Source organism: Ursus maritimus, unplaced genomic scaffold (assembly GCF_017311325.1).
Source record: "Ursus maritimus isolate PB19 unplaced genomic scaffold, ASM1731132v1 scaffold_34, whole genome shotgun sequence".
NCBI classification, from domain to species: domain Eukaryota; kingdom Metazoa; phylum Chordata; class Mammalia; order Carnivora; family Ursidae; genus Ursus; species Ursus maritimus.
This window is the reverse complement of record NW_024426008.1, coordinates 17,377,175-17,391,244: the sequence shown is the minus strand read 5'-3', so window position 1 is coordinate 17,391,244 and position 14,070 is coordinate 17,377,175. Positions and strand designations below refer to the sequence as shown.

Genomic DNA, 14,070 nt, shown 5'->3' with positions numbered 1-14,070 from the left:
CCCGTCACCAGCCTAGCCCATCCCCCCTCCTCCCTCCGCTCTGACACCCTCGGTTTGTTTCCCGGAGTCCATAGTCTTTCATGGTTTGTCTTCCTCTCTGATTCCCCCCACCTTCATTTTTACACTCCTTCTCCTAATGTCCTCCATGCTATTCCTTATGTTCCACATATGAGTGAAACCATATGATAATTGTGTTTCTCTGCTTGACTTATTTCACTTAGTACAATCCCCTCCAGTCCCATCCATGTCGATGCAGATGGTGGGTATTCATCCTCTCTGGTGGCTGAGTAATAGTCCATTATATATATGGACCACATCTTTATCCACTCGTCTGTTGAAGGGCATCTCGGCTCCTCCCACAGTTTGGCTATTGTGGACAATGCTGCTATGAACATTGGGGTGCATAAGGCCCTTCTCTTCACTACGTCTGTATCTTTGGGGTAAATACCTAGTAGTGCAATTGCTGGATCATAGGGTAGCTCAATTTTTAACTTTTTGAGAAACCTCCACACTGTTTTCCAGAGTGGCTGCATCAGCTTGCATTCCCACCAACAGTGTAAGAGGGTTTCCCTTTCTCCACAGCCTCTCCAACATTTGTTGTTTCCTGCCTTGTTAATTTTTGCCATTCTAACTGGCATAAGGTGGTATCTCAATGTGGTTTTGATTTGAATTTCCCTGATGGCTAATGATGTTGAATATTTTTTCACGTGTCTGTTAGCCATTTGTATGTCTTCTTTGGAGAAGTGTCTGTTCATGTCTTCTGCCCATTTTTTGACTTGGTTATTTGGTTTTTGGGTGTTGAGTTTGAGAAGCTCTTTATAGATCTTGGATACCAGCCCTTTATCTGTAATGTATCGACTCTTGGTTTCGGCTCAGGGTCATGATCTCAAGGTCATGAGATCAAGCCCCGTGTCAGGCTCTATGCTCAGTGCAGAGTCTACTTGGAGTTTCTCTCTCCCTCTCCCTCTGCTCCTCCCTGGCTGTCTCTCAAATAAATAAATAAATAAATAAATCATATATATATATACACACACATATACATATATACACACACACACGCACACACACACAAATATATACAATAAATAAATCACACACACATATATATACATAAATATACACACCCTTCTATTAGGATGATCTATATCTGTGTTTTTTTTTACATCCAGCCTAGCTTAAGTTAGAAAATGTTAAAGGAAAGAATAATGAAAGTTCCTTTCATTGCTGAAAATACAAAAACCCCAGTGTTCCTCGTACAGCAATTTTCTTGCCAGTGAGAGAATGAAGGTAACAACATTTAAAAAATAATCTTATATGTGTTTGGTTTTTTAAAAAATTGCATTGGATGGCATGGTACTAGTCTGAGAACGTCGGCTTTGATACGACTTCAGTTTTGTCAACACTTGGATTTTAGTTTTGCCTTGGAGCACCCTAGTCAAGTGCACGTGTCACTGCCAAGACCGTCACACAACTGCAGTGACTTTGGTCGAACTGGTTTGGGTTAGAGCTGCTGAAGGAAATGCATTCAGTTGTTCACTCAACAATTATTTATTGGGTATATGTTATGTTCTAGGACCTGGAGGCATAGCAGTGAGGTAAACAAGAGAGTGTCTCTGGCCTTGTGTGTTCTAGAGGAGGGAGACAGGCAAACCTAAAAAAAAAATAAGAAAATTATATAGTATGTTAAGAGACGATGAAACACTATGGAAATAATAGAGGGTAGGAAATGAGGAGTGCCAGAGGGGGATTGTAATTTGAAATAGTGTTGTCAGAATAGGCCTAATGGAAAAGGAAGTATCTGAGCAAAGACCTAGAAATGAGTGGGTGAGGCCTGAGATGCCATGGAGGGAAAGCCATTCCAGGCAGAGGGATTAGCACATGCAAAGGCCCTGAGGTAATAGCATACCTACTATATCCCAGGAACAGCATAGTGACCAATGTGGCCATGCAACACAGAATGAGTAAGAAGAAAGGCAGTAGGAGAAGAATGTGGTAGAAATCAGAGGTAAGAAAATTGTCAGGAGATTCTAGGGCCCTAAAAGCCATTCTCAGGCCTTCAGCTTTTAGGGAAGGGAAATGCTGAACCAAGGGAAGGTTTTGAGCAGAGGCGTGGTAATATTTAGCTTTTGTTCATTATGGATACTATGTTGAGATGAGATTGGCAAGAACAAGGGCAGAGACAGGCAGACTAGCTAGCAAGTGTTGCATTAATCCACGTGAGAAATAATAGTGGCTCAGACCAGGAAGTAGCAGGGGAGGTGGTGAGAAGAGAAATGACTGGATTCTGGACATGTTTTGAAGGTAGAGCAACAGAACTTCCTGACAGCCTGACTATGAGAGTGAGGGGAAGAGGGGCTGGCTCAGGACTTCCAGAAAGGGTGCAGTGGGTTTTAGGGTAAGGCCGTTAGAGTTTAGTTTTGGACGTGTTCGGTTGAAGGTGTCTATTTGACAAGAAGGGGAGATGTCCATTTGACAGTCTGAATAAACGCATCTGGGTTTCAGCAAATGGGGTTGGAAATTTAAATTTGTGCTATAATAACATTATGTAGCATTACAAGCCATGGAACAAGATGAGATCGCTCATGGAGTCCGTGAGAATAGAGCAGTTTGAGACTTGGGCCTTAGAGCACTCCAAGGGCACAAGGTCAGAGAAGAAAGGGTGAATTAGCAAAGTAGTGACCAGTGAAATGAGAGAAAAACCAGGAGAGTATAGTGTCCTGCAAACCAAGTTAAGCAAGTACTTGTAAGGGTGCCCGGGTGGCTCAGTTGGTTAAGGTCATGATCCCAGGTCCTGGGATCAAGTCCTGCATCGGGCTCCCTGCTCAGCGGGAAGTTGCTTCTCCCTCTAACCCTACCCCCTGCTCGTGCTCTCTCTCTCCCTCTCCCCCTCTCTCTCTCAAATAAATAAATAAAATATTTAAAAAAAAAAAGAAGGTACTTGTTGGAGGCAGAAGTGATGTATTATCGTCAATGCTACAGATGAGACAAGAACAAGGGCTGAATATTGACTGTGGTTTAGCGATAAAGATGTCATTGGAGAACACTCCAGAAACACTGGCAGTATCGTTTGTAATATTTTAAGGGAGATCCTGGGGAAGGCTGGTTGGTGAAGGCCACATCCCATAACTCTGATGGCCCGGTTTCACAGGGCGACGACTTTACTGAGGGGAACACTGGGGGAAAGGGTTGCACGGTGCATACAATTTGATAAGACCCACCTAAGCAGGACTATTTCTCCCACCTCTTTAATAGCCCATGGGACTTCTCAGGTCTGGGTCTGTGGAAGTGGGAGAAAGGAGGAATGCCCCGAAGAAGCACAGATAGAGCTTCCGATCATTTCTGATGGGGATATTTCAAGCCTGGCGTTTGGGGAAATGACAAGAGCTAATTAATTAAACGTCCAACTGTAACGAAAGATGCCCCAGAGACCATTTCATCTGCGTGCAGTATTTGGGCTAGCTTTCTTTTTACCCTCAATTCGGCCATTAATTCCTGCATGAAATAATAACAGAACACTATGTAAAGATTATGTTTTACATCCTGTATATTAAAAAAATCAATGTTGGCCAAGAAGACAATAAAAATGCTTGCAAACATTTGTGCATAGTTTTTCAGGTAGAGGAGATGTAAACTTCTATCAAATGACCCAGGGTTAAGAACTAGAGATACGGAGCCCAGAACCTTTTTTAAAATGAGCCTCAGGTTTACAAAATTATATCACTGGTGTGTTACTCTAGAAATTACTATTCATATATTGCCTTTTTTTGGTAGCTGGATGGTAACTATTTAACACTAATACTGGGGGTGGGGGGCCATAGCTGATTTGTAGCTATGTCTGCTCTCTGTGGGGCAAATACATCAAACATGGCCCATTTCAAACTACCAACATGAAGCCATTTGGACCTACCAACAGAAGTCACACAGTTGACTCTTGGCAGCCAGTGGGAGCGGTTCCAGCAAACCACTGTTTTATTTATGTGCAGACAAATCTTGCTTCTGCCCGAAACCAGCAAATAAATTAAAAACAAAATTAAGATAGGAAATGGAAACGAAAAGGTTATACAATATATATATACTATCTATCTATATATATAGATAGATAGTATATATATAGTATATATATATATAGATAGTATATATATTTGTATATAAACAGTATTAATCCTTATTTCAAGATGATGAATATAGGTTGAGAGAGGATAATTCCTTAGACCAGGATCAAATATGAGAGTCAAGACTTGAACCCAGACCTACATGACTACAAAATCCATGCTCTCTCCCCGAAACCCATGTCTGGAAGGTCCAAAACGTTGTCCATGAATTAGTAGGATAAATTCCCGTATGTTAATCACCACATCAGTGACGTAATGCTAGTATTATAATAATAACATTAATTACATCCTATGTATTAAACTGAATTTTAAATTATTGAGTGAAAAGAATTATTTTGATGGTTTGGATTGTGTAGCAAATCTATTCTTGGATTCTATTCTCCAAAATTATAAAATCCTTCATCAGGACAGTGGTCAAGTCATCCATTTACTGTACTATGTTTCCAGGAACACTACTCAGGAGAGAACGAAGGGAATGTTCCCTGTGCGTGTGTGTGTTTGACAATACCTGATTGTGTGTTGCTCTCCAGGCTACTACATGTACATTGAGGCCTCCCACATGGTGTATGGACAAAAAGCCCAGCTCTTGTCCTGGCCTCTGAGAGGAGTCACCGGAAAACAGTGCTTGACCTTTTTCTACCACATGTACGGAGCAGGGACGGGCCTGCTGAGTGTTTACCTGAAGAGGGAAGGTGAGAGTGAAGAGTCGCTCTTATGGAGAAGGCGAGGGGAGCAGAGCATTTCCTGGCTGCGAGCGCTGATCGAGTACAGTTGTGAGAGGCAACACCAGGTAAGCCGCAGGAGGCAAGAGCCAAGTGATAGAAAGGGGTCCTGCAAGCGTCTGCAGTTCTTTCTCCTTGCTACCCAAGGGAACACTCTGTTCTTTTTCAGGGTCATAGATGAAGGCAGTACTTGTTTAAGAGAAAACATAATTAGTCTCTATTGACTACATCTCAGCAGTGAATGGGAGATGAGCGGGCCGGGAAAGCTTCGGGTATTTATGCGTAAAGTGATTTTTGCGACTCAGTGATGAAAGGGTGGCTGTTTTTGTCTTGGCGCATTCCGAGTGTCAAGCGAATTCTGTGTGTCCTGCGCGTCTCTAAAGCAGTCCCCTCTTCTTCCGAACGTGGTATTACCTAATTAGATGTTCCAGCCGCATCTTGCCCTCATCGTTACCCACACGCAAGGGCTTGGGTCGCAAGCCTCTATTTCACAGAGTGCGTGGTCCAGAGGAAATCTGAAGCCTCTGTCTGCACCGACGTGGAAGAAACAGGGAGTCCCGATCCTCAGTCTTGAGGCTCATGGGTCGGAGGAACCTCTGTCCCACAGCGTCTGGTCGTGGGTGAATCTGGGCAGGAACCGGAAGGAGCCTTTCACATTCCAGTCTGTGAGGAGAGCAGCCAATCTAGCCTAGCGGTGGGCGGGGGCCTCCTGTCAGCCACTGACTTCACCTGCCCCCTCTGAGCCGAAGCTCCAGGGAGCTCTTGGGGAGATGACCTTCAGACCTGGCCGTTCCTGAAATTGCTCCGTGGAATTCTCAGCTCTGACCTTCCACGAAAAGCGCTGCTTCCTCCTCCTCCTTACTTCTGACTGATAAACAGTCTTGAGGCAGCAGCCCCTCAGCTTTAGTCACTGGCTGCTTGGCCAAGCCCAAATCTCCCTGGGCAGAGGTACTCATAGTAGGGGCTTCATTCTACACCATCAGAGAACCACGTGGAATTTTCTACAGATCTCAATGGGAAGGAAGTGCAGAAGCTCAGGTGGGCCAGGTTGCAGAGCCAGCCAGGAACAAATGACAGAGGGAACATGAGCCATTACCCGGGGATGGCCCATTATCTTGGCATGGATAAAACTGTCGAGAGATTGAGCGAAGAATAACAGATAGCCCCAGGAATGATGTGGATAGTGCTTTAATATCTGTTACAGAAGGAAACTGGGTCATTCAGGAACTTACTAATATAATCGGTCATCATTCTGAGCTGTTAGATTAATTTCGTTAGGCCATTAGGGCACTCATACTGCTCCCTACTCACATGTGCTCAAAGTGTGGTCCTGAGGCCAGCAGCGATGCTTGAAATGCAAATTCACCTAAAATGACATATAGCGAAATTGCACATGCTCAGGCCTCACCCCGGAACTGCTGAACCAGACACTGTAGGGAAGGGGACCAGAAATCTGTGTCTTAGCAAGGCCTCCTGGTGATTGCACTGCACACTAAAGATGGGGCATCTCTGTCCTGGCGTAAGTGAATCCGAGTCTCGGGCGGAGCCTGAGCACTGATGTTTTTAACGACTCCCAAATGTTGCCGACGCACAAGAGTTCTGGGGTTTGAGTTCAAGAGAACCAGGGGCTTCTCCGCATCTAAACCCAAGGGGTTGAGTCCAAGGCCTTGAGTATACTAGACTTGCCGGGTAGCTGGTTGTTTGAAGTGTTTTGTTTTGTGTTTTTATCCCAGAGTAATTAGGCATCTCAGGTAGCATCTTGAGGCGTTCAAGTTCAAAGGGTGCAGAATGGCCTGAGAGATTTTTAGCTCACAACCTGGAAAAAAGACTCCAGACCATTCCCTTTGGCTTAAAATGGAACAGATATGAATCTGCCATGAGGAATTTCCTTCTGGATTTAGTGATTCCCTCAGGAATCCCAAATGACTATCTGGAGACCAGGCTGAACTAGTCTCTCCAAAACATCTTGATGTCTAATGAAACACAGACACACCCGTGCAAATAAACCCGCCATCTTCTCCGGGCCAGGCACTTACAGCGCTGGGAGCTGTACGTAAGTTCTTCCAGTTGATCTTATAGCTCCTCTTTGCAGATGGGGAAACTAAATGTCCAGCTGGTAAGTGACAGAGTGAGAATTCAGTCCCACATCTGACTGGTCCCCAAGTGTGTATCCCTAAGCCACGACTTTACACTCCCTCCTACCATGGAAGTTCCAAAATATACTCCTTCCCCTGGGTGTCATAAGCACTGCGTGATCGTGGGGGAATGTCATCCTCTCTCGGAGTGTTTCTACATGTTCAAAATGGGGTAATAATTCCTGTGGTGCTCATGTCACCAGTTAGAGGGTCAAATGAAATTATGTATGTGAAAGGGTTTAATAATACACTTTAAAGTCCCGAAGTATAAAAAGATATTATTGTTTCTAAAAATATATTCCCTCCCAAATATCTCTGGTCTCTAATTCATATTGCCATGGCAACCGTGGTATTCTCAATAGTTACATTGGCATCCAGACTGAGTTCCTAAAGTAGGCCAAAATATCTCATTTTAATGAATATTTATTGACCGCTTGCTATTCTAAGTGCTGGGGATGCAGCAAAGACCCTAACATGTAAAGCTCCTTCTCTTTTAGTTGACATTCTAGTGGGGGAGAGAGAGAATGTAAACCAAAGATATATAATGTACCATCAGGTGATAATGAGTGCTATGAAAAAAAGTAGGTCAAGCTGATCAGGTAACGAGATCAAAGAAGTATCAGGGCGTAGTTGTGAAAGGCCTTGGACATCATGGTAGAGTTTGAAATTTATTCCAGAAGCAATGAGGAACCATCAGGTGGCTTTAAGGTAATGTGATGTGATTTTTATTTTTAAAAGATCACTCCAGCTACTACCTGGGAGTAGACTGTAGGGAGGCAAGGAGACTTTAGGGCTACTGCAATAGTCCTGGCAGAAGGAGTGGTAGCTAGGGCTGTGTGGCAGGGGTGAGACGCATCGGAAGCCCACGGGACTTCTTACGTATGGCACGTGGGGCTTGAGAGACAGAGGCATCAAGATGACTCCATGGGTTTTGGCCTGAGCAACCAGTAGAATGGAGCTACCATTTACTGAGATGGGGAAGGCTGTAGGTGAGGCATATCTGAGGGCAGTGTGCACAGGAGGGAAATTAACAGGTAGGGTTTTTGGGACATGCAAAGTTTTCAATGTCTGTTAGACATCCACGTGGGCATGTCGGGTAAGCAGTAGGATATGAGACGGGAGTTCGGGGAAAAGAACAAAGCTGGAGAAGTCAACGGGTGCATCATCAGTGGGGGTGGGCAGGTGTAGGTGACTTTCAGAGTGCTGTAGTACTGCTGACATTTGAGATTCATCCTGTAGGGGACATATGTGGGTGGCCTCCTGATGACATTCCAATCATCCGATCGTCCTTATAGGAGAAATGCATCAAGTGGCAAAATTTTAATCATGCTCCTTCCTCAGGGTTTAATAAAGTGCTAAGCCACACTTGACTTGCTATTGATCAAAAACATGAAGTGATTTTATTTCCTTTGGATTCCTTGCTTAATCTTTCCCCCTCTGCTGTTTTCCTCCCTGGGTTCTTTTATTTTGATTCTATTGAAGGAGGAAAGGGCTAGACAAATTCTTAGCTCATTGAAATATTCATATCATTCATATTGTTCGTTACACTGCCTAACATTTAGTAGGAATGATTACGTGCTGGGTACTCATCTAACACCACGTTTCCAAATTTTCTGGTTCATGGTGGGCTTAGTCTTATGAGTTTTTTCCTAGTGTTAGTAGAGCAAAAGTAATACCTCACAGTTTCATTTATTAAGTAGTTGGGTTCAAACAACTTAGTTAGGGATTTATGTCCCAATGACTTAGTAGCCATTGGAAAAAAAATAATACAGTTAAATTTAAAGAAAAAATAAATTCTTACCTAGTTCTTAAATAACCACAATTATTTAAGAGTAGAATGTGTATCTGCAACACAAGGGGGAAATCATAATGGTGTAAAATGGTTATCATTCAAGTATTAAGGAAAGTCAAAGAAGAAAGTTGTATGAAATCAAGTGTTTGGCTCATGTGCAGATTATTCTGAATATAATTCCATCAAGTAATTCGTTTATTATATTTCAATTGTAGACTTGGAGGTCAAAAACCAGATTTTATTGATGTCTAGAGAACCAGAATGCTTATTAGCTGCACTCATATATCCTCCTGTCTAGATGTGTTAAGACATTTTTCCCCTCTTCTAACTACTGATTTGGATTCTTGTTTGGGATTGTGTCCTTAGAATTTTTAATAACGTTATTTTGCCCATTTCTGTCATTAAAGCTTCTTTGAGTCATTAATTTGAAGATAGTTTCATATGCTTATTAATTATCCACTTTATATTCTTTGATTTAATTTAAATCATAAACTAGTGCAATGGGGAGTCATTTGCTCATAAACTTGGTAGAGCAAATGTGTCTTCTGGATAATTTTCATTACCCACGAGCCTCCCTGCAGTATTCAGTGGTTTATTAACCGTTGTCAGGACAGCTTTAGAACTGGTGACGTAACCTCTTTTCCCTAGAACCTGAATATTTGATCAGTTATTTTATTCTCAGGATCTAAAGTTATGGAACTGGGTCCCTCCTCCTGGGCTGTACTTGGATGTTATGGTATTTAACATGATAAGTGAACCATTGACCTTTTGGTAAACTTAATGATTATGCTTTGCTGTTCATACATGGTCTCATCAGCCATGTTAAATTCTTCCATCTAGTAACAGTATTACTGTAGATTTATGGAGAACCTAAGAAAGCTTAATCTTCTGGCCCATGACTTTCATAGGCCCTGTGAATGCTGGGACCAGAATATTCTAGGTGGGGAGGGGAAACCAGTCACCACCAGGAAGCATTTCCAGGTGAGCATTTCTGGGAAATTGACTAAAGAAATCTCAGAAGAAAGGGACCTAAATCTCCAAGGCTCTAGTAACTTGTTGTAAATTTCTTTAAAATCCCAAATAAATACTCTCTTTTGTACCTAAATTTGAATTTGTGATTTTGTATTCCTCTCGTTAAAGGAGCTCGAAAAACAGTCTAAGCTTCCAGACCCACACAGCCTGGATCTGCCCCTGACGAGTATTAGTTTTTTTGGTTTTGTTTTTGCTTACTTTTTAAAATGTTTTGTTTAAATTCAATTTAGTGAACATGTAGTGTTTTATTAGTTTTAGGAGTAGAATTTAGTGATTCAGCAGTTGCATACAACACCAAGCGCTCATGATTTCAAGTGCCCTCCTTAATGCCCATCACCCAGTTACCCCATCCCCCACTCACTGCCCCACCAGCAACCCTCAGTTTGTTCCCTAGAGGTAAGAGTCCCTTATGGTTTGTCTCTCTCTCTGCTTTTCTCTTATTTTATTTTTCATTCCCTTCCCCTATGTTCATCTGGGTTTTTTTTTCTTAAATTCCACATATAAGTGAAATCATATAGTATTTGTCTTTCTCTGACTGCTTTATTTCGCTTAGCATAATACCCTCTAGTTCCATCCACATGTGGACATTGTGGCTACAAACATTGGGGTGCATGTGCCCCTTTGAATGACTGTGTTTGTATCCTTTGGATAAATACCTAGTAGTGCAATTGCTCAATCTAGGGTGGCTCTATTTTTAACTTTTTGGGGAACCTCCATACTGTTTTCCAGAGGGGCTGCGCCAGTTTGCATTCCCACCAGTAGTGTAAGAGGGTTCCCCTTTCTCTGAATCTCACCAACATTTGTTGTTTCCTGAGTTGTTAATTTTAGCCATTCTGACTGGTGTGGGGTGGTATCTCATTGTGGTTTTGATGAGTATTGTTTTATCAGGATGACTCTATTTCTAAATTCAAACTTCATTACTTATCAGGTAATTTTTGAAGCCATTCGGGGACTGTCCATAAGAAGTGATATTGCCATTGATGATGTTAAATTTCAAGCAGGACCCTGTGCAGGTAACAATATTCTTCCCAATTATATCAGCTTGATTGGAAAGGGATTTTGCAAGAGTCTCAAATCATAAGAATGCAAATTAAGTATTTTTCTACCATAAAAATAGAGAAAATTACTATTGTCTATTTTCTATTTGTCTTTCATGACAGAAATGGAAGATTTAACTCAGCAATCATCAGGATATTCTGAGGATTTAAACGAAATTGAGTTTTAAGAAATGATCTGAATTGGATAAACTAAACAAGAGCCATACCTCTCTTCCGTCAAAATGAAAGAACAAATGGATACTGGACAGTCTTAATCATTTCATAAGTTATAAAATGACTTCACAGCACAGCACTCCTTTTCATTACTTTTGCGAAAAATACTGACTCAGGGCTTTTTGTTTTGTTTTGTTTTGTTTAGTTTTGTTTTGTTTTCCTTATTGCGTATGACAACTGTTACGAAAGTACAGGCTGTTGATTTTGCAAAGATCATCTTCATTTTGGTTCCAGTTAAAAATACAAATGTACTATATAGTGCAGTCATTTTAAAGTATGCAAATGAAGGGCACAAGCAAACTGAGATGTGCTCATTTAACTCTGCATTCAGTGAATGTATTGGGAGGAGACTAAGTCTTGCGGGTTTCTTTTTGAATTTCAAGCGTCATAACTATTTTTAAAGTAATAATGTGAGGTGTCAGTAGTATCTGCAGAATGAATGCAGTTTTTCATGATGACAAGTCAGTCTAAGAAAATAAAATCTTATTGCCTATGTTTTATTCATAGAAAGGGAGTATTAATTTTTTGGAGTATTAATTTTTAAATATTTTTACCATAAGTGATAACAAAGGATCTTCTCATGAATGTCCCAGGGTAAGTCAGTATTAATTAATGCTGTATTACAAGGCAATGCTACTTTCTTTTTTCCCCCTTTGAACTACTTTTAAAAGTCACTCTGAACACATGGATTAGAAATTGCACTCTTTTTTTTTTTTTTTTTTTTTGTAAAGCAAGCTTGAAAATGTTTATGGACACACACCCAAAAATTTTTAGGATGTGTTAAGCAATTTTCTGTTTTTTCTGTAATGAATGTTTTGGTAAGGTTTTGAGTAATTTGAATTCAAGCAGATATACTAAACTACTGCTTTTTATTTACGTGTTTAGAAAATTGTATATACATATTTGTATACCCAAGCAGCTATTATAAGACTACCTAATAAAAGGTAATCTGAAAATCTTTTCACTAGCAATTAACTCATTTCTACGTTATTTTTCTTGTTCAGAAGATCTCTGGTACACAACTGCAGATTCTAACTTGAATTTCTACTCTGCCGTAATTAAGTTCTTCTTAGGCCTTCCATTAGTGATATAAACACTGCATACGTTGATACAATAATTAATTTTTAAAGTATTTTATTTTACATAAGTTAACGTAATTTTTCACCAACTTTTATCTTAGTAGAATATAAACACTGTGAGAATAGGGATTCTTCCATGTTCTGTTTACTTATGTAGTCTCATACCCAGAAGAATATTTAGTATGTAGTAGGTGTTCATCATATAAGTACTTGTTGAATGAATGAATAAATGAATTTAGCCCTCCCCACATCCTCGAAATCGGAGACATTATTATCCCTTTTTACAGAGAAAGAAACTGAGGCTCGGAAGAGTGAGCAAATTATTTAAGATTCCATAGGTGTTCAGTGGAGGAACTTAGAGTTGGGTCTTTCTGACCCCAAGGTCCATACCTCTTCCTGCTTTCTATGCCCAAAAATCCATGGCTCTCACAGAGTTGGGTGGTATTCCCACTCAAGACTGTCAAAACTCTCTAGGTGCCTGGCTGGCTCAGTTGGTAGAGCATGTGACTCTTGATCTTAGGGTTGTGAGTTTGAGCCCCACTTTGGATATAGAGAGTACTCAAAAAAAAAAATCAAAACTCGTAAATTAATCTGTAAAGAGTAGTCTACTTCAACCACATTACTTGGAAAAAAAATGAGACTCAATTATACAAAATAAACGTAGGCTTATGGGGAAAATAAAATAAACTTCTAGAGTAAAGCAAAATTTTGCAAATCAAATCCCTAAATAGAGTTGAAACATTGAGGAAGGAAGATTTCAAGATGTGAACCAACTCAGTAGTATACTAGACATTATAATTTTTTCACCCTGTTGTTCCTGTCCAGAGCTTAGTTGTATTTGCAGAATAAAGAAATGAAAATTGTGTCTCCGGGACCTAACATGGTATCTCATGCATAGCGAGGGGTTTCTAATATGTAGTCACTGAATGAAATCATTCACCAGCCTCCTTGCTTATGGATTACATAAATCCATCATAAACATCAGAGCTAACATTCATTGAATACTTAACTATCCAGACATTGTTCAAAGAGCTTTACGTGAATTCACTCATTTAATCCTGATAACAACCCATGAAGTAGATTTAGTGATATTTCAATTTTATAAATAGAGAATCTGAATTTGTCCAAAGTCAGCAGCTGGTGTAGGGCTTAGGTGTGAACCTGGGTATGTTGCACTGCCAAACCTGTGTTCGGATCCTAGCAGGACTGCCCCCTGAACCTGCCAGCTCTCCTGCCAACCCTATCCCCAATACCAATTCAAACTTTAGGCAAAGGTTCCAAGTTTCTTTCACTCCAGAGGATTTATTGGCTACCAAAATTGCCCCAAAGATTGCCAAACCAGAAATAGTACTGGTATGGCCACTCCAGAAAACAGAACAGAGGTTCCTCAAAAAGTTAAAGATAGAACGACCCTTTGACCCAGAAATTGCACTACTAGGTATTTACCCAAAGGATACATAGTGATTGGAAAGGGCACATGCACCCCGATGTTTATAGCAGCAATGTCCACAATAGCCAAACTATGGAAAGAGCCCAGATGTCCATCGACTGATGAATGGATAAAGAAAATGTGATATATATATATATATAATGGGATATTACCCAGCTATCAAAAAGAATGAAATCTTGCCATTTGCAAGGACATGAATGGAACTAGAGTGTATTATGCTTAGCAAAGTAAGTCAGAGAAAGACAAATACCATAGGATTTCACTTATATGAGGAATTAAAGAAACAAAACAAATGAACACAGAGGGGGAAAAAAGAAAAGCAAACCATAAAACAGACTCTTAACTATAGAGAACAAACTGCAGGTTACTGGGGGGAGGCAGGGGGTGGATGGGGTCACTGGGTGATGGACATTAAGGAGGACACGTGTTGTGATGAGCACTGGGTGTTGTATGTAAGTGATGAATCACTAAATTCTC

At 40.8% G+C, this 14,070-nt stretch overlaps 1 protein-coding gene across 4 annotated transcripts in view; it reads left to right on the top strand.

Annotated features, from left to right (window-relative positions):
• MAMDC2 (MAM domain containing 2) overlaps positions 1-12,022 on the top strand; it is a 278,192-nt gene extending 266,170 nt beyond the window's left edge. The window contains exons 12-14 of one of the 4 annotated variants that reach the window (XM_040620253.1): positions 4,643-4,902; positions 10,722-10,806; positions 10,954-12,022. In XM_040620253.1, coding sequence (XP_040476187.1) covers positions 4,643-4,902; positions 10,722-10,806; positions 10,954-11,018 — 410 coding nt within the window. In that variant the 3' untranslated portion in view covers positions 11,019-12,022. Of the gene's footprint in view, positions 1-4,642; positions 4,903-10,721; positions 10,807-10,953 lie in introns of those variants that run through there. The other 3 variants (XR_005831848.1, XM_040620254.1, XM_040620255.1) reach the window with 3 other exon arrangements.
• Positions 12,023-14,070: the final 2,048 nt, after the last annotated feature.